The sequence below is a fragment of the Calonectris borealis genome, chromosome 28 (assembly GCF_964195595.1).
Source record: "Calonectris borealis chromosome 28, bCalBor7.hap1.2, whole genome shotgun sequence".
Lineage (NCBI taxonomy): Eukaryota > Metazoa > Chordata > Aves > Procellariiformes > Procellariidae > Calonectris > Calonectris borealis.
The window spans coordinates 3,326,882-3,346,183 of NC_134339.1; the positions used below are offsets into that span (position 1 = coordinate 3,326,882).

The 19,302-nt window shown below is 50.1% G+C and overlaps 2 protein-coding genes across 6 annotated transcripts; both read right to left on the minus strand.

Moving 5' to 3' along the window:
* Positions 1–645: 645 nt before the first annotated feature.
* Positions 646–13,489, minus strand: NCLN (nicalin). Of its 4 annotated transcripts, XM_075175479.1 has the most exons (16): positions 13,235–13,469; positions 10,102–10,292; positions 9,744–9,888; positions 9,021–9,115; positions 8,709–8,789; positions 8,324–8,427; positions 7,808–7,896; positions 7,490–7,629; positions 6,873–7,051; positions 6,570–6,657; positions 6,425–6,463; positions 6,145–6,308; positions 5,458–5,511; positions 5,289–5,367; positions 3,820–3,919; positions 646–1,827 (listed from the first exon to the last, which is right to left on the minus strand). In XM_075175479.1, exons 1-15 carry the CDS (start codon positions 13,413–13,415, stop codon positions 3,860–3,862), a joined length of 1,689 nt encoding a protein of 562 aa, XP_075031580.1. In that variant the 5' UTR covers positions 13,416–13,469; the 3' UTR covers positions 646–1,827; positions 3,820–3,859. The 4 variants fall into 4 exon arrangements, with proteins under 4 accessions (XP_075031580.1, XP_075031579.1, XP_075031581.1 ...); XM_075175478.1 differs by having other exon boundaries at positions 646–3,919; positions 13,235–13,489; XM_075175480.1 differs by having other exon boundaries at positions 646–3,919; positions 6,145–6,305; positions 13,235–13,471.
* Positions 13,490–13,978: 489 nt separating this feature from the next.
* On the minus strand, positions 13,979–18,829 carry S1PR4 (sphingosine-1-phosphate receptor 4). Of its 2 annotated transcripts, none has more exons than XM_075175098.1 (2): positions 18,699–18,829; positions 13,979–17,788 (listed from the first exon to the last, which is right to left on the minus strand). In XM_075175098.1, exon 2 carries the CDS (start codon positions 17,593–17,595, stop codon positions 16,375–16,377), a length of 1,221 nt encoding a protein of 406 aa, XP_075031199.1. In that variant the 5' UTR covers positions 17,596–17,788; positions 18,699–18,829; the 3' UTR covers positions 13,979–16,374. The 2 variants fall into 2 exon arrangements, with proteins under 2 accessions (XP_075031199.1, XP_075031200.1); XM_075175099.1 differs by having other exon boundaries at positions 13,980–17,737.
* Between the last annotated feature and the right edge of the window lie 473 nt (positions 18,830–19,302).

A 19,302-nucleotide genomic window follows, 5' to 3' on the forward strand; every position in this document is an offset into this window, starting at 1 on the left:
CCCCCCCGAGCCCCACAACAATTTTGGGTATATGTGGTTTTAAACGATGAAATAGATTGTGGTGACTCCTCCAGCTACAGATAGTGGGGTACCTAGTTGCATTTTGGCTTCAGGGTCTTTCCTCTTAGCACTGAGTACAAGGCTGGAGTTCATATTGCACAGTAGTACTTATTTCATAACAACGAACCAACCTCTCTTATTTGGGAGATCAACTACAATAGTCCAAAGTACTCGCATACAATCCCCATTAGTTCCCGTGTGGATGGGAGTGGATAGAAGGAATGAACAGCTTCAGTGCTTAAATCCTGTCGGAAAACCAGATTTTTGTGAGCTGCAGACTTTGACAGCACCAGGACAATAGGTAAGGTCGGTCAGCTAGCAAAGAAAACTGTTTTATGGCTAGAAGCATCAACGGCTAGCCACTTGTGTATATGTGGACATATGCTTTCCATGCTTCTTCCTTCCAGGCCAGGCAAACTCCTGATAAAAATGACAGGTGAAAATAGGGGCAACGAGAATCAGCCACACAGAGCTCTTCTGCAATGTTGTGGAGAACTTTTACCAGAACAGCTGTTGGATTTCTGCCTTTGCATGTCATGTTGGTGACAAAATTGATCAGAAATGCTGCAGTATGGATCAGCACCATTCTTCTTTTGTTTTTTCAAAACCTAGCAGAATAGCAGGGTCTATTTACAAGCTTCTCCGACAACTTCTCAAAGGAAACAGTAATGTGGGAACTAAGTTCACTCCCAGGATGGGCACTCTGTTCCAGCTATGAGAAAGTTGGAATTTTGCTATCTCAGATTTGAGTATATAATGTTTCAGTGCACATGCACTTTGATCAAAAGCATAAAACCCTTATCTGTAGTAAAAACTAATTTCTATGGCAGCCAGCTAGAGAGACACAAAATGCATCCAATCAGATTATAGGACAAATTACCCTCGTGTGGGAGAGAGTAATGTCCTATCCCAGCTGCCCTTCAGGTTTACGAACTCCTCATTTACCTCTATCCACCTTTCTTTTAGATAGCTGCCACTGGCTTCCGGCACTGCATCAGGAGTGTTAGCAGTTTACTGTCGAGACCACAAGGGGCTAAAGTGTTTGCTTTAATGCTAGAACCTTGACAGGAACAGAGCTGCAACCACACGGTTGCCTTGGTGGAAGTTTTTGACTCTGAGCTTCTTATCTGGAAGACCGAAGGCTGACAGTCTCCACTGCAAGGAAGAACGCTCCGGGCCTGTTCTGTTCTCTCTTGCCCACTACTTGCAAATTTTATATGCATCAAGTCACACTGCAGCAGGATTGCTAATAATTTTGGTTTTTCTGTTTTTCTCAGTGAAGTAATGGAGTTTCATTAAGCCTGGTTAAGTAATGTGCTGGATTGGAGGGAACACCCCCTCTCCAACTGTAACACACCAGAAATGTATGATGCAGCTGGAGGCCTCTGAAACTACTTCCAAGTATTCAGAACTTACAGAGTTGTTCTTCAGAGAGCCACTGTACCGTGCATGTGCTGAACCTACGCAGTTCAGAGCATGCACCTTCCCATAGCACAACATACATAGTCTCTAACGACAGAGCGTAAAAGCCAGTGGAAAACAATCAAGGCTCATCTTCCAGCCACGCCCGCAATTTCTGAAGTCATTATAAACTCATTTGGCGGAGGAGTGTCACAAACACTTCATGCATGCAGAGAGACGTATTTTAAATACGCACTCAAAAGATCAGGAAAAGGCAAGTTTCCCTGTAGGGCTGATATTTCAGGAGTGCTTGGTACCAGGCCACCTGCTGATATCACAGTGAGCCACTGACATCAGCACGCTCTCCTGGAAAAAAAAAGACCCTTTAAAGAACAAGTTGCTACACATTTAAAGTAGCAGAAAGCACACGTCATGGGGTAAGGGTATGCCCAAGGAGGAGACTATAGTGAAACAAAGAGGGATGGAAATCAGTGCTTTAGTCCCCATCCAAAGGACAAGGACAGTGACTGGCCACAACAACCCCTTTTCCAACAAGTGCGTGCACAGCAGCTGTGGCGCAGACAAGAATGCACAGCTTGAATTTTCCTTGCATACAAAAATGGGTACACCTTCATCCAAACCCACAAGAGCTTTTCAGCTATTTTAAATACAAGTAGTCATTTAAAAAACAAAGGTAGTTACCGTGGCCTGTGAAGAGACCTCATGTGCATAGAACAAATTACAGAAAGGACTCAAGCACTGTTGAGTGGCAGGACAGTAGTATTCAATCAGGACATTTTCTAGAACTACAACTAGCCTAGGACTTGTAGTCAATATCTTGATATATTTTCCAGAAGAACTTGAGGGTAAACAAAGTGCAACACTGCCCAGAAAGGGCATTCAGCTCTCACCAGAACGTGGTGACAAGTATCCTGCTTACCTTGGATGGTGGAATTCAGGAAAGAGTTAAACTTAAGATGATGGCAATGCTTGAGCAACTGGTCACCTGGCCCTCCTGGTCTTTGCACAGCACTGGCAACTAGTTTGGGCAACTAAGTAGCTCTCTCCATGCAGAAGCATCACCAAACTAAAAATAAGGCTTGCTCAAGGATAAAAGTAACAGAGAGCGTGTGTTCCAAGACACACTCTCTTAAGTACAGTTCTAGAAACAGCCATGTTTAAAATGACATTCATAAAACTTCATTTTTTGTTTTGTTTTGCTTTTTAATGGCTAAGTGACCTGCCTCCCTTCATTCTGGGGGCAGCACGTGAAAGGACAGCAACAAGCACTTTGGGAACTTGCTCATATGTGCAGGCCAGGAAGAGTTTTTCCAGAAAGAGAACTGAAAAATGTGAAATGAGACCCTGAGATGCAGGTGAACATGAGAAAACACCCCAAAATCCAGAACCCATCTGGAAGTGAAGACTGAGGAATGAAGATTGAAGAGATCACAGACCAGAGCTCAGCAGGAGCTGGGCTGCTCTTGCTATTAATATAACCAGCTCGTTTAAATACATGGAACAGCACAGAACACGATCCTGCAGCAGTTGGGACTGTAGAACACCCCTTAAAAACCAAGCAAGAGTTTAGCAAAGAGTGGTGGCAGCCGTGAACTGTTCGATGACCATAAAATTTAAGAGAAATGAAGTACACAGCAAAACGCATCCTCCAATAGAGACAGGAGAGAACCTGTCCTGGTAAGAACCCTAATGCAAGGAACCCGTTTTAACAATCTTTCCTCATTCTGTCAATAACAGTCAAGATCGTTTACAGTGCACCTCCTAAAAGGAAATGAGTTATTGCACAGTCTAAACAAAATGCTAGAAGATGCTTGCTGCAGACACTGCTTGCTCAGCACACCTGCCTAAAGCCAGGCAGTGAACTTAAGGAAGAGGTGCCATAAGGAAACATGCTAATAGTATTCTTTTTAATTTGCATGTGCACTTTTTTTTTTTTCCTTTTAAACAACTGCTCTGAGTCCTTGTTTGCTGGGCAGAGATAACATGTTACTCTACTCTGTAGTTTCAGTTTCCAAGTTGGCTGTATGGCACACGTGTCCATGAAGGTGCTGGACTTGGTTTTACACTCATACAAGCTGCTCAGAATCAGCCGCTCAGTGTTGAAACAACCTGCAGGAACTACTGAAGTCTCTGAGCCTCTCCCTCGCCAAAAAGCAAAGGAAAATAGACATGGTGCAAGTCAGGGGAAGAAGGTGAAGAAAAGCACTTAAAAGGTGCACAAGAGTTAAAATTTCATTTTCTTTCTGCCTTCCTCCCCTCTATAGAGTAGCAAAGAGGAGACAGAGGGAGAGAAACAGCAGGATTCAATGGAAGGCAGAAGGTTCCTGATGGGCTCACCGATGGCTCAGTGCTGCTGTATGGGTGATGTCTCATTGCTTCACTGCTGCTTGGTTTTAAGGGATAATCTCTGTATCATCTTGTAAAGGAGACCAAAGTGCTGGAAAGAGAAGGAAAATAAATAACCACGAGTCCTTATAAATTCTAACAAAATGACTGTGTTCTACACAGAGAGAAAACTTACTAGAAGGCTTAAACCAATACTAATGTGCAAATGCAATACCTTGTTTGGATCATCCGCTAGCACTCTCGTCCTGGAGACAGAGTGAATTAGGAGGAATTATTACAATGAAGCCAGTTACTTGAAGTTGTACAGAAAGTGATGTCTTACAGAAGTATTTGTGCAGGCCTGTATCATCCCCATTGTGAAGATGCAAACCCTTGTTAAAAGATTTTACATTTTTTGATGCAATTCTGCTCCTTCTAAAGGGGAGGAGAAAGCTTCAGATTTCAACACATGCATAATACTGGTCACTACAGAAACACTGCAGTTTCAGGAATGTAAAAATGAACCAGGCAAACACAGATATTCCCAGCAGTTCCCAATCCTTTAACTGGATCTTCTCTTTCACCATTTCACCAGTGACGTAGAAATTCACTTAATTCTTCTTTTGATTCTGCTTGGATTAATTGCATTTTGATTCGATAACAGCTACTTCAGATATTTGACAGATATAACAAGATCCAGGCTTCAAATAATTTGTAATAACAAACATAATGAAGACAACTGACAGAAATCAAAATATATGTTTTCTTTCCTGTTTATGTCGTTACATTGGATTTTTAAATGCTTGTTTTTTCCCCAAACAAATAATAAACACAAATAACATGAAGAGATCAAAATTTAGATTGACGTCAAATGCTTCCCTTTCATTCATTTCTTCAGAGAACCCAGCCAGGATCAGAAGCCTAGCTCACAGTGCCTTTGTTAATGCTTAAACAAAACCACTAAATTTAAGCTGGCTGGCCAAGGCATGGAGTATCACGTTTCCAGGAGTATGGACACAGGATGCATTTATGGTTTCATTGAAAACAAAACAAAACCTGAAGATGCATTTCTAAGCTGCATCCCAAGTTCAGATACTGGAAGGATCTCCTAACACTCCTAACTTACTACAAGCTGCAAACCTTTAACATTACAGCAGATTTTAGTGACCTTGAGACATTTCAGTCTGAAGCTGTTACAATAGCCAAAATAGCTTAACAAGCGAGTTGTGCACATCCTTGACCAAGAGAAGGAGCTCTATAAAATAGTTTTGCACTAGAATGGCAAGCGATTGCTTTCAGCACAGCCAACTGAAATACTCAAAAACATACACATCAAAACAGCCAGCCATTTTGGATTACTACTTTTAGAGTGGGGTGGCATTATTGTTTCAGCTTCGGTGCTGGGACTATGTGAGCACCAGATACTGTAGCTAATGTGATTTATGAGTAAAATAATACGTCTCCTGCTTCTCTTCTCTTACCTGCACCGCAACATAGGCAACACCAAGGTAGGCTGCGATACAGACAGCCAGAAGCAGGTCAAAGATCGCTGGCTTGACCCTGCAATAAAGAAAGAACACATGAAATTGCTACAGCAGGTACTGCCACAGAGTGAGACAATAGCCCAACGTGCCCAAGGGAATTCCATACCTGTATGCATTCATCACCTGTTTCAGCTGGTCATAGAAAACAAACTCAGGGTCCCTGTGAAAAGAAATTCTTCAGGTTGTATTACACTTCTTGACATTGCAGTAAGGACAGCCCAGACCTCTGTTCCCAAGGAGTTCATCCAACCAGAGACAGATAAGCATGACCACCTTGCATACCAGTTTTGAACTGATTTTAGTTGTCAAGTCTTTCTTTTCCTACAATCAGAAGCCTAAGGCTACAATTCAGAACACATGCTGTTCAGCTGTCTCAGAAGAGGCACATGGAAGACGCCCCTCTGGGTTCATTAAACTGCTTCAACCCAAGCAGGTTAGACGGGATGGAAGCTGCCTTTTTGCAATTAAAGAAAGCTTTCTAGGGGACCTTAGTCTTTTCCTGCACTCAGAGAGAAGCAGCACTCAGAGTGGGAAGGGTGGAACCAAAACAGTGAAAAAACCAAGCTCTTCAGACAGAGGAAGCTGCTGGGACTCGTTACTGTGCTGTGAGAAATGATAAAGAGCTTTCTCTGGGAGAACAGAGCATGAACCAAAACTGACAGGAGAGCAGAAAAGAGCAATCGCTTCCAGCTACATGCCAAGAAGCCAGGAAAGCTGCAGCTCAGAGACAAAATTCATCGGAGGGGGAAGCCAGTTTGCATGCCCTGGCTGGTTCTTTCATCTCTTTTCTTACCGTTTGTCTGCCTTTACGTGATGCTGTTTGACATCCTTCAGGTAGCGACCCATATAATATTCTAAGGTGTTGAGGAAGGTGCTGTCTTTATCAATCAGTTGGGCAGCTCTAGGCTGACTGCTCAGCCAGTCCATCACTGATTCTAGTTGCTCCTGCTGGATCTGCTACAGAAAAATACCACCAAAGAAAGGGAGTCAACCACACGTATGCTGAGACCAGACCTCTCCCCCAGACTCTTGATTCCTTCTTCCCACAGGTTACAAAAATGCACTGTGCTCACCATCTGATCTGTGAAGATCTGCAAATCTGCAGGTGCTCCCTGCAAGGGAAAAAAAAAAAAAAACAACAAAAACAGGCTATCGGTGAGAGCAAGCTTGGCTGGGCAGGACAAATCTGGCTAGCGCTGCACGATGGGCAGCTCTTACCTTGTCTGTTAGGTTGTAGATGACCCTTGTCAAAGCCTCAGCAATGATCCTAGTATTCCTGGTTAGTGCCTTAGTGTCTATTCGTGCCCTAAAGCAAAAGAGGGGATTAGGGACTTGTCAATGGGATCAGCTTCCTCTAGAAACCACCCTTTTTCACTGCATCACGCATGAGCCTGAATCCAGAGCCCAGCTCCCAGTGTTTTTTCACCCATCCTCTGACCATCAGAACAGCACAAGCAGTCATGAGGCCAATTTGTGTTTAAGGGCTGGATTTCAACCGCAGCCTTCCCTAAGGCCTCTAACCTCCTATCCATGATGCTGTTGCGCAGGCTGTCCCGATGGCTCTCCAGATGGGAGATGGTGAACGCTGGCAAGCGTCGGATTGCAAAACGCTCGTGCTCCCATGCCAGCATGTCCTCAGCCAAGTTTATCTTCTTGTGCACCATGGAAAACTTCACCTCTGGGAACTGGCTGGCAACAACCTGAGGGAAAGAACAAGCCATCCAGGGGTGTCATGCTGCCCACTGCGTAGTCCCATCTTGCACTGCCCAATCCACCTAGACCCAATTTTTTTGTGTTCCCGAAGGTAAGTACACTTCCATCTGTAAGGTGCAGTTACTGCCATTAAAAAGCTGGTTTAACATCAAAAAAGCCGTTCTAATGACACTACAGGGTAGCTTTTGCAAGCAGCAAGCCATAAAGAAGTACAGTGGAAAATGCAGCAGATCTAGTCTGCTTCATTTGGAAGTGTGGCATGAGGATTTGTCCGCACTTCAAATCAAATGACCATAAACAATACACGAAATATTTCAATGGCACACCCTTTCTTCATATCTGCCTTCCTTCCTTCCTCTCTTGGAGAGCTGCAGCTCCCCACAGTAAGTCCCAAGTTCCCATCTACCTAAAATGCTTTTTATTACCGTCTCCAGTTCTCTCAGAAACGCGTGCTGCAAGGTTCCCTCCTTGGGAGGCTTTGAGACATGGAGATGAAGGCTATTGCCTCGGCCCAGAGTATCAAGGCAGAGAACAAACGCTACGTTGTCCTGCAGCAGGCTGGAATCTGGAACAGAAAAATCCAAACCTTTATTACTATGTTTTGTGCTGGGATTTCCATCCCAAAAAAGCAAGGCCCACACAAGGAGATTCTCACAGGAGGGATGACACACTAGACACTTAACACAATCGTATTAACAGAGGCCTTGCCACAGAACGTGCTGGAGTGCCAGCCCCTGACTCACCGGTGTGGTCCAAATTGTCTTCCAGCCACCGCTTGGTTCCTTGATAATTAAACTTGCCACCTCCAGATGCAAAGAACAGCAAGTTGTACCTGCCCATCAAGGAAGACAGAAAAGCGTTAGCACACTGCACTCCATGGCTACAGAACTCTCTCACTCAGCCTCGGAGGTGTGCTGAAATCACAACAGCTAGCACCTGACATTCAAGGCAAACTCTCCATTAACAAAACGCTTCCTACATGCCACATACTAAGGAAATGGCAGGACAGGGGTAAAAGGCTTGAGGATGGAATCTGCTTCCCACATCATTCCCTCCACTGGTCCCTAAGCTTAAGCAGAGCTACAGCAAAGAAACCAAAGGAAGGAGCTTAGCCATTAACAGCAGCTGTACTTAGAGGGAAGCAAAACAGAGCAAAGGAAGTAAAAGACTGCTTCTAACACTCTGCAGGTCTGGAGCAAAAGCCCTTCTCATCTGATCTCAGCGACAAACATTCAACCAAGAATAGGGCAGTTTCTTACCCAGCATGGGTACGTCTGTAGGTGTAGAGCCGGGAAAACAGCCTGGCTAGTTCCAGTAGCACTGAGATACCGCTGCCGTTGGAGTCAGCACCATGTGACAGCCACTGCAGGATGAAGTGGGACAGAGACAAGGTGACAACCCTACACTTATTCTCACATACCAGAACAGCCTTCGATGCTCCGCTTATAACTGCCCCATGTCTTTAAGGCCAAGAAAAAACATAGGGGCAGAGGCCACGTGGGAAAAAAGACAGGAACACACAGACAGGAACACACAGACAGGAACACACAGACAGGAACACACAGACAGGAACACACAGACAGGAACACACAGACAGGAACACACAGACAGGAACACACGTATGCAGGAAGAAAGCATACTCACCGGAGCCACTCCAAAAGAATCGTAGTGGGCAACTATCACAACAGTGGGCAGGTCTTCTCCACCCAGCCCCGTAAGCCTTCCCTGCAGAGGAAAGAGATCAGTGTCACTCAGCATCACCCTTTGTGCGCCTGTACAGAAACAGCCTGACTTCTACACGCCTACTGAGTCTGCAGCGGCCTCAGTTCTGAGGACTTCAGATACTTACCTGGCTGAGATTCCCTGACTTCCCCTGTCAGTCCAAATGTCTGATGAAGTCCCAATAAAAGAAGGCATCCCATCAATGTTGCCAGTTTGAATCCATATACAACTCACCTCCACGCTGGGTATGAGCCAGTCATTGATAGCTTTGCTTTGAGCCCCGCTGGTCACCATCTGGAAGCCATTGGCAGTTGCTGTGTGCAGCAGAACTAGAACAAAAAAAAGTAAGTACACCTGGGGAAGTTTCACCTGGGGAAGTTTCATCCCTTTTTTCCCCTTGCTAACTGAGCTCTGGAGAGACCAGCTTTAAACCATTTAAGCCCTCTCACTCGTCACTTGTGTTTATGCATTGGCACGGAATCCTGGTGACCATGCATTTCCATTCTGACCTGAAATCCCAATATTTTGAGCTGGCTAAACCAAAAACTTTTCTCCAGCAGTCCTAAAATTAATCACGAGCAGCAGGTCAGTAAGATAGTAAAGTGGAAGCACTGAACTGACTTGTGGTCAGACAAAAAGCTTCAGTTTCTACCAACACACTGTAGTCACTTAACATCTTCAATGTTGTTTTAAACCTGAGGTTTGCTTTCTATCTTATTTGCAACAGTGAAGCTGAGAACTTACTCCATGCAACTGTATTTCCAAATATAGTCAAGTAATACTCTCTCTTATACTGTCTTTTTCTTCCATTAAATCTCAAAGCACTTTAACAAAGACAGAATAAACATGAAGGCAACAGAACACTGGCTCATGGTGTGTATGACACAGCAGACTGCTCCCAGAGGTGGGATCTGGACTGCCTTCCTCTAAACCTTTCCCTCACTTGTCAGAACTCACCTTCTGCAGCCGAGGCAGAACCCTGCGATGCAGAAGCAGCCCGCGTTTGTTCATAGATAGACAGCAGCTCTTCATCTTCCACTGCAAAGTAGACTGGCACAATGGTTTCCATAGCGAGCATTTCCGGCTCTATCTCCATGAATTGCTGAGGATTTAAGCAAGACACAAACTTAGCATCTGCTAAACATGCAAGAGGGCAGAAAAAAATTAACAACCAAAGCAGAGGGAGAAATTTTAAAATTAGAATATGACTTGTTGTGCACTACAACAGGAGCTTTCAGTCCTACAGCAACCCAAGCCTCTCTCGCTCTCAAATACATCTCCCACTGGAAGAGAAAGGGAATGTTTTTTTTTTTACCCTTACAACATCCTGTGGAACAGAAGAGATAGATCGCGGCAAGATGATCACCACAGCACCAGCTGACTGGCGGAGAGCCTTCTGGTACTGCTCATAGGAGAAATCCACCAGCCGCATCATGACGCAGCGGCGGCTCAGGACGTCCGCTTCTACCGTGCGGGCTTCTGTATTAAGCACTGCGCTCCTGGTGCCTGTGAGGAGAGAACACAAGGGGTTTTGTAAGTGATTTCATCACATCCCCCTTGCTTGAGCCTAGCTCCTTCTCAGAACAGCCTTGGTGACAATCTGATGAACTTCAGAGCAGCCAGGACCTGCAGAAAGCCAAGTTCATCTTTTCCCCCTTGTCCAAGAAGGAACAGAGATCTGTGTTTTTTCCTTGCATCCATCAGAGCAACACCTTTGCAGCCATGTCCTGCCAGGCTCCCCTTACTCCAGCCCTACACAGCCTCGACCACCTTCCAGTCTTCCTCCCCACCACAACCACGCAGGCTACCTGTTTGCTCGCCTGCACCTAAGACCTGCAGACAGCAATACATGTGAAGAAAGCCTGGCCTCTTGCTATGCAGCCTACTGCATCCTCCGGCTGCAGGATCGTGTCTGCAAGCAGAGGATACAAGCTGTGCAGAACCACTCTGCGAAAGGACACAAGGCTACCCCACGTCCATCCAAAGGACTGTTCCAGCTCACCCATTGGGATGTTTCGGTGGCTGAGAAAATGACAAATGAGCAGGCTGCTTCCAACTGCTTGCTCGCTCCTATTCTCAGTTTCAGCATACAAATCCGCCACATGAAAATGCCATCCTTTGGGAGAACAGCAGTCTGAAGGCTTGCCAGCTGCTCCAGCATTTTCCAAGAGAGGACCACAAGGACATCTTGTATAAATAGAGACATTCAAATCCACCTTACAATTTGTAATGCCCAAATCCAATTTCTTCTTCTATAACTCTGGCACCTATATTGAAGTCTTCATCACACTGGGTCCCCAAGCAGCCAGAGAGGAGCAAGGTGCTCCAGAAGGCATCTCAGCCTGTGCCAAATAGGAGTGTTGCTGAAGGTTAGATTTAAACCTGGCTTAACTTAACTCTAACATTAGTTTGGTCTTGTCAAAGGTCAAATCACCTAAACAAGAAAAAACTGTACTTCTACTGCATAGTATCAGTGAGGGCCATACACCCAGAAACGGAGTTAAGGCACGATCTAAATTCTCCACATAAAGCTCCTACACTTGTTTATTGTTGTAAACAAACAAATATTACCAGCATCCCCCCCCCCGATCAGAGAAAAACAATCCATAATGGGGATAACTCTTCCACCATTCCCAAAACAATAATGTGTAAACATAGCAAAGTGTGGATCCAGAGTTCTACTCCCAGCACAACCCTCTGACATCTAAGCAGAGCTGACCCAATGGTATTTTCTGACAGCACGGCAAGACAAATTGATTTTCTGTAGTTTCTCTACAGAGAACTGTTTAATATTCGTTCATTTACAATCCAAAGAACTCTATTCTGACAGTATTAGAGGAAGTCCAAGTTGTTCTTCCATTGCTCTATGGCTGATGTTGACAAAAAACTGCCCCCTGCAAGAAAAGGCTCAGCAGCAATCTCTATTTGGTCGTCTTGGAAAAGAATATGAGAATCTGGAACAAGAAATAGTTTTTATCCTGAAGGACATATGGCCTCAGAACACACATGGAACAGGAACATCAGCTACCCAAAGGGGCTGGCAAGGAACAAAGGAAATACACAATCCACTGAGCTAAAAGGCTCCAGAAAAAGAAACACCATAAAAAGTTAATTGCAAGCATCTTAAAAAACGATGTGTGGCTTTTTGAGAGTTCACAAAATATTTCACAATATGTTGTGGGCACTTGGCTAGAGAGAACACTCAGGCAAACAAAGTCAAAGCCAGGTGAAACACATGCCCGCTGCCCCCGTTAAGCCTGCCAAGAAAGATTTACCACCACAGGAGAAAAGAGAGAGCTTCATACCCCCAGGAGAGAGCCCACCTCTGATCTGGTGAGGTTCTCAACAACAGAGATCCCAAGATGTGGGCACATTTTGAAAAACTGTGACAGAAGAACCCAGAAATAATTTCAGATATTCAGAAGCCACCAGTAGTGTTTACAAAGCATGCAGGCATAGCTTGCATTTCATAAGTTGTACTGATGTTTGATCTTATGAAGATCTGAAAGGGCTAGAGACCGAGTCTCGTGGACAGTACAGAATAAATGTGGGGCCAGACTGTTAACAGAAGTCTGAAACTTAGGCCACAAAACAGACAGCAGGAAGAGTCGCTCGTGGACACTGCACATGCCCTGATCCGGAATAAAATATCTATGGAAGACTGAGAAACAACACTTGATTCTGGGTTAGTGAGTACAGAGGGGTGGAGGCTAAGGGTTACAACACTTCAATGATTCACAGAACAGGTTGTGTTTCTGACTCAAAGAAAGGTGTTGCACAATCCACAGCCTGGAAGCAAAAGAAGAGAGGAACTGGAGGTCAATCGCAACATAAAGGAAGAACTGTAAAAGAAAGGAGTCTCAAATGAGGAGACTCCGGCCCAACAGACATTGCTAATTGAGACTGAAGAAGAGGCTGGAGAGCAAAGAAGAATCAACCTGTCAATAGAGAAGTCAAAGCCAAGGAACAAAACTGAGCTCACAGCCAGGTTCCCCAGTATGCAAGAGGGCTGCAGCTGGACTGCTTGAAACACTGGGAGTTCAGCCCACAGACCAGAGCCCGCAAGGACACAGCAGGGTCCCTGGACACCTCTAGGTCACCATGTGGGAGCTCTCGGCACCCTCCCGCTCCTGCTCAGACTGGGCAGCAAAACAGCCGGGCGGGGCCCGCCTGCGGCCTCCCCTGGGTCTGGGCCCGGACCCGGGCCAGGCTGCAGCCTCCCAGGGCCCTCCGAGCTCTCCTGCAGCCTCCCCTGGGCTGGGTCGCCCTCCCCGGGCCGCCTGCAGCTTCGCGGCCTTCCTTGGGCTCCTCCCCGGGGTCGTAGCTCTTCCCAGGGCCCCATCGGCCCTGAAGGGGGCCGCTGCCGGCATTCGCCCTCCCGGAGGACCGAGGCCTGGCGCAGGCCGGTGGCCGAACCGCGCCCACGGCCGGGCCGTGCAGTCTCTCACCGTAGGGCTGCCCGCCCAGCTCGTACTGCTGCATGCGGTAGACCGTGAACTCGTGGGCGGCCTCGGCGGCGGGCGGCGGCCCCAGGAGCAGGAGCACGGCGGGCACGAAGAGCAGGAAGCTGAGCGGCAGGCACGAGGCCTTCAGCACCGACTCCAGCACCTCGCCCGCCTCCTCCAGCATCGCCGCGACCCCGGCCCCGCCGCTGCGGCCTGCTCCACCGGCACGCACGACGCGGCGACGCACGCACGACGCGGCACGCACCGCCCGCGGGCTGCCGGGAGCTGTAGTTCGGGCGCCGCCGCAAGGGGCGCTGGGAGCTGTAGTCCTGGCCTGCAGGGGGCGCTCCGCCTCGCAGCGGCGACGCAGGCGGGTGCTGGCGGGCCGGGCCCCTCCGCGCCGGCCGCAGGGCGCTTGAGCGCCCGCGGCAGCGGGAGCTGTGAACCGAGCCCGCGGAGTCACGTCCACACGCGCCGCCGAACAGCGGCGGCGAAAGCGCCCGGACCGGACCGGGGAGCTCCCGCCGCCCCCGGGAGTGGGCTGATGCCGCCGCCCCGGGAACGGGACGGGGGCCTCCGGCTGTGCGGGGCCATGTCTGCGCGCTGCGGCGCGCACTCTCGGCCGCGGGGGGGGGGCGGTGGGCGAGGCCCTGCCCCAAGCAGCCCGCGGGGCCCGGGCGGGGGGCGCGCTGAGGGGCGGCCCGGGCCTGTCCCGGCTCGCAGCCCGGATCCCGCGCTGGCCGCCTCGGCGCCTCTTTCGGCGGCATCGGAGCTCCAGCTCTGCCGCGGGGAGGCCCCTCGCCTACGGGACCGGCCACCGGGTACCCGACCTGCAGGAAGATAAAATCATAGCAGATCAACCCGGGGCTTTCTTATCATCCAGATTTATTGCAAAACAAATGGGCTGGAAGCGCGGCACCTCCTGCTGAGGGGCCGGGCCAGCACGTTTTAAATCCTCAGGAGCTTCTCCTCCCCAGTGCTTGGGTGGCTTTGGCCTCCTTGCGTGGTGGGGAGGCATTTGGGTGCTGCTCTGATTTTTCACTTGGTTAAGGAATAGAAGAGCAGGAATCTGAGGCGCAAGCTGGCAGTGCCTTCTGGGCCCCACCGGGTCTCTATCAGACGCAGGCGGGAATGGGGCTATTTTGAGCCCGCCATTTTCCGTAGCACAGAACCGTCCTCGGTACCAGGGGTGAAGTCTGGCCCCAATGAACTTCTGCAACCTGCAGTGTGGGTGTCGTCGTGCTCCCACTCCCCCTGCCCTGTGCCAGCGGGCGTTCTGCGTGTTCTGTTGGCTCCTTCGGAGCTGCTAGGGCTGCTTGACCCCTGTCACAGCCCCAGCCCTGCTGCAAAAGTCTCCAAGCCCTGCAAAAGCCTCTGCTGGCCCCAGCCAGCCTTGCCGCAGGAGCAGTTCCCCCCACCAAGCCCGTGCAGCACAGCTCTCTGCCTGCCCTGTCCGTTCCTGCTGCCAGCTGGGCTGTGTCCATACACAGCTTGGCAGCCTCTTAAGCTTCCCGCCCGTGAAACTGCAGCTATTTGGGATCTCTCCTGCCACTTCAGAGATACCAGCCAGCAAACTGACAGGGCCAGAGACCGCAGCCAGGCAGTCACTGGCCTGCGAGCTCGGGGGAGAGAAGGCATGGGATTCAGAGAGGCCAGGGCAGCGGTGCTCAGCCCTGGGGCAGCAGGGAGAACCCCTAACGTGACTGCTTGAGCCTGGGGTCCTCAGGTACTTTCTCTGCTGTTGATGCCGGCCAGTTCATGGGAGGTGGAGATCCTCAGAACATGGGCGACCCCCTTCTCCAAATGTGGGAGCGCTTAGAGCAAACATGCTAGGATCAGACCCCTCCATTCCTTTCCCCAGCTGTGCTGAACTTCAGAAGGGCTTGGGGCAGGCTCCACCCCACTCTTGACGGGTGATGACTGTTCTAGGCTATTGAAGTGATTCTTGCAAATCTGTTCTGTTGCAAACAGTTTTCAAAAAGGTTTCTGGAAGGATGCAGCCTTTTTGGCCCAAAAAGGAAGAGGAAACAATTCCTGCTGCTTCTGTTCAGGTGTGAGCCAAACCCCACCGGAGACAATAGAATGCAAAGCCACCTAGAAGCTGCTGCTCAACCTTCCAGTGAGGTTCCTCCCCCTGTGTGGGGACCTTAGAACTTGGCAGATTTGCCGGAGTATGACCCACCTCTCTGGGAGGCCACAGCGCTGTGAACCCTCTGCTGTACAGGCGTAGGTTACCTGAGAGGTTCAGCCAGACGGGAGCAGGTAGCTCTGCCGTGCAGGGTGGCACCAGACTCCCCAGTCACTGTGGGTACCTCCTCCTGCCCATGGTGGTGCCAGGGCTGTCGCTGCCGGTGCAGCCCCATGCCCAGAGGCACCGCAGGGCTCTTACTTCTTGCTGCCAGGCTGTAAGCACTGTCACAGCATTTGCCCAGGCACAGTGCCCAGCCTCTGCACTCTGCTGAGGGACTGGGCTGTTGCTGCAGCCCTCTGCCATCCTGTGGCTGGTTTGTGCTGCACTACAGGTGGGCACCTGGTTCCTGGCCAGGGGGCTCGGAGCTGCCCCACGGCTGCACGCACTTGCACTTGCAAACCCAATTGTTCTTGACTCCCCGGCAAGACATCGAGCCGGCATCCTTTCCAGCAGCTGTGCCCATCACAGCAGTTCCAGAAGGCTATAAACTGCAGGAGACGACTCGGGTATCACCTCCAGCCCTGCATGACATGCAGCGGCAGCACTGCCAGCCCAGCCTGATCCCAAGGGGTTGGGGGGCCGTCTGGTTGGGGATACCCACCCTATGCCTCACTGTGTCCTGGGGCAAAATACCCTCATCTGGGCAGGTACAGCATCTATATACATGCACACGCTTATAACCTAGGCACAGCAGTTGTCTCAGCAGAGCATCTATCCCAAAATGTGCCCGTATCCTTCACTCCCATCCTAGGAGCAATGTCTGTCCCTATGCTGCACCCACACTGAAGCAACATCCCAGTCTGAAGGGGCTGGAAAGCCTGGCCACAGCTAACAACCGGGGTGGGAATGCACCTGGGCAGCCTGAGCTGCATGTAGACTACAGTTCTGCCAGGCCAGGAGACCAGCAGCATGAGGTCCTGATGGGCTGTCTGGCATCTCTTGCTCTCCCCTCTCAGAGGCTGGGGAGATTGCTCATCATGCTGGAGTTGCTGGAGAGAGGTGCTCTGGGCCGGGCGTTCAGTGCTACAGAGCTGCGGAAGCTCTCCCGGTAGCGCAGGGAGCTCTCTGTGGATGAACCAGAGTTGATGTCTGTGATGACCAAGCAGTTCCCAGGCTTGCAAAGCCCAACCCTGACACAGCAGCAGCACAGCAGGCTTCCCACAGCACGGCGCACTTCCACGCTCCGGAGGGAGTAAATGATGGGGTTAACGCCTGAGTTAAGCATGGCCAGAGCCAAGGTCCAGTCCAGGCTGTGAAGGTGTGCGCACGTCTGGGTCTCGCAGAAGACGTCAAAGAGCAACAGGACGAAGAGGGGGCTCCAGCAGATAATGAAGGCACCCAGGATCATCAGCACAGTCTTGAGCAAGCGCAGGGACCGTTTGCGGCTGTGCCGAGAACTGGTTTGCTTAGAACTGGCCTGGACCAGCTGGAAGATGGAGATGTAGAGGCCGATGATCCCTAGGAGGATGATGCTGAACATGACTACGGAGAAAAGGATGTAGTTCTTGGAGTAGAGAGGCAGGAGGACAGAGCAGGCATTGAAGTCGCACAGACAGTTCCAGCCCAGCAGCGGAAGCAGTCCAATGATGAAGGCCAGCAGCCAGCAGGAAATGATCAGGCTGCGTAAGCGCAGGGTCTTGCTGGCTTCATTCTCAGCAATCGGCCTTACCATGGCACTGTAGCGCTCGATGGCAGTCACGAGCAAGCTGAAGGTGGAGGCAGCCAGTGCGATGAAGAGGATGCCTTCCCGCAGGAACCAGAGCTGAGGTGAAAGCTGGAAGGTCTTCTTGCCCGAGAGGCAGAGATTAGAAAGGTAGGCAATCCCTGCAAGCAGGTCGCTCACGGTGATGCTGGCAATGCAAGAGTAGACCCAGCGGCGGGCTCGCAAACACCGCAGGACAGCCAGCAGCACAAGCAGATTCTCCAGGATGATGATGCAGCTGATGATGGCAAAGGTTGTGCGGATGAGACCCATGCCCTCATCCCCAGACTGCCGGTTGGTCAGCTTTCCTGTGAAGTTGTAGTGCTGCAGGATGATATTCACATTCCTCATGGCAGCCAGCTGCAGGCAGGAACCTTTCCTGTCGAGCAGGTCAAGTCTGAGCTCAGAATATTGAGCAGAGCCCAGTGGAAGGGAGCGATTCACCAGCCAGCTCAGCTCTGGACCATCCATCTTCCGAGCCTAGGTCAGCAGCCGAGGGATGCACGATGGAGCAAGGTTGAGATGAGGTTTGGAGCAGAGCAGACCGTCGGTTTGAGGGCTGAAGAGAGCTGTGAGACTCTGCCACACAGGACCGGCTCTCAGCCCAGCAGCCCTACCCAGCGTAGAGATGAGAGTTAGAGCCCTGTCTGCCAGCCCCACAGCACTGAAAGAGCAAGGGGAGAGGAGGGTGAGGTGTTTTGTAAGGCCACGCATGAGCACGGGCTTCCTGTTGTTTAATAAAGTTTCCTGTTGTGAGCTAGAGTATTGACATCGTTTCTAGCAGTTGTCATGATTTCTCCGTAAGGGCCTGGCTAGTCTCAGCTTTGCTGTGGTTGTGAGGGTGGGACATGAATGAAATAACGTGTCAGGCCCCTCTTTGAGTCAGGGCAGGCTGGATCGAATGGGGTACCACCTCCCACCTTGATGGGTAGGGTCTGTTGGGCTGAACAAAGCCAAGTGCTAGTAAGAGCACCCAGACAGCCTGAGACACTCTGCTTTGCCTTTGGTGGTGTTAAATTCACCCCTGAGCCTGGCAGAGAGCAACTGCCTCTTCAGCAACTGCCCTGTGCACCACCCATGCCCAGATACATCCTTCTCCAGGAGGAAGCTCGATGTTCTCACCCCTCTGGGCTCCTCTGTGGGCCCAGCTCCTGCCAGTCTCTCAGGACACATCCATCCAAGTCCTGCCCTGTCAGTGCAGCAAGTCCAGCACTTGTGTGTCTGAAAGGAGGGCTCAGCTCCACTCAGTTCAAATGAAACCAGCTGGTCAAAGCCCTGCACGTGCCCTGACACTGCACCCTCCACCTTCAGCTCTCCAAGCACCTCCTAGAGATGGGTCAGGATCTTCTTTCCCATTGTCTAGATCACAGACAGGGAAACAGAGGCACAAAGCTGCTGCCTCTTCCCCCCCCTCTCGGGGGCTGCACTGAGACCAGAACCCGGGAGTCCTGACATGATTGTAATGTGAAAGTCTATCGTTGACCTATTCCCGGCGTCTGCAAAACTTGACTGGAGACAAAGTCTTGCAATGTGCTATTCCCAACCGCGGCTGTTGAATTTGCCTTATGACTCACCTGTCATGACTGGCCCGAGGCTCCTGCTGCCGGAGGGAGGTTCAGCAGCCAGCAGTGCTCTACAGCTGCCTCTCCGAGGCCCAGCACAGTCGGTAGTGGGGAGGGCTCCTTGCGCGAAATAAGTGAGACTTCTACCTACCAAAGTGGAAAAAGGGGAAGTTACAACATCAACCACATTTCTGTGCAGGATGGACCCCACCCAAAACAGCTGCAAAGAGGCATAGAGAAAAGAAAGACAGAGCACCCTTTAACTCGGGATCACAGCAGCAGCTGTGCCCTGCTTGCTGCTTTCACCTGTGTTCTCACGCCAGACTGGCACAAGGCCATGGGGAGGTCCCTCGGTTGAGAGCAAAGAGCGGTGATTTCTTCCATCAGCTTGGCAAGGAGGGAGTTGTCCTAGGAGCCCATCCACTGCTTGATGAGTGGAGAGATCCCAGCCTGGATCGCAGCATAGACAAGTGGAAAATGCAAAGGAGGTTCCTGCTGCAGGAAGTCATGTGCAAGCAAGAGTGATTCTCATCAAAAGCTGAGGGCTCCATCCTCCACATTCACCCTTTCAGCTGGTGTTTTGGGCTTTTCTAGCAGCAGCATAGAAAGAAACTCA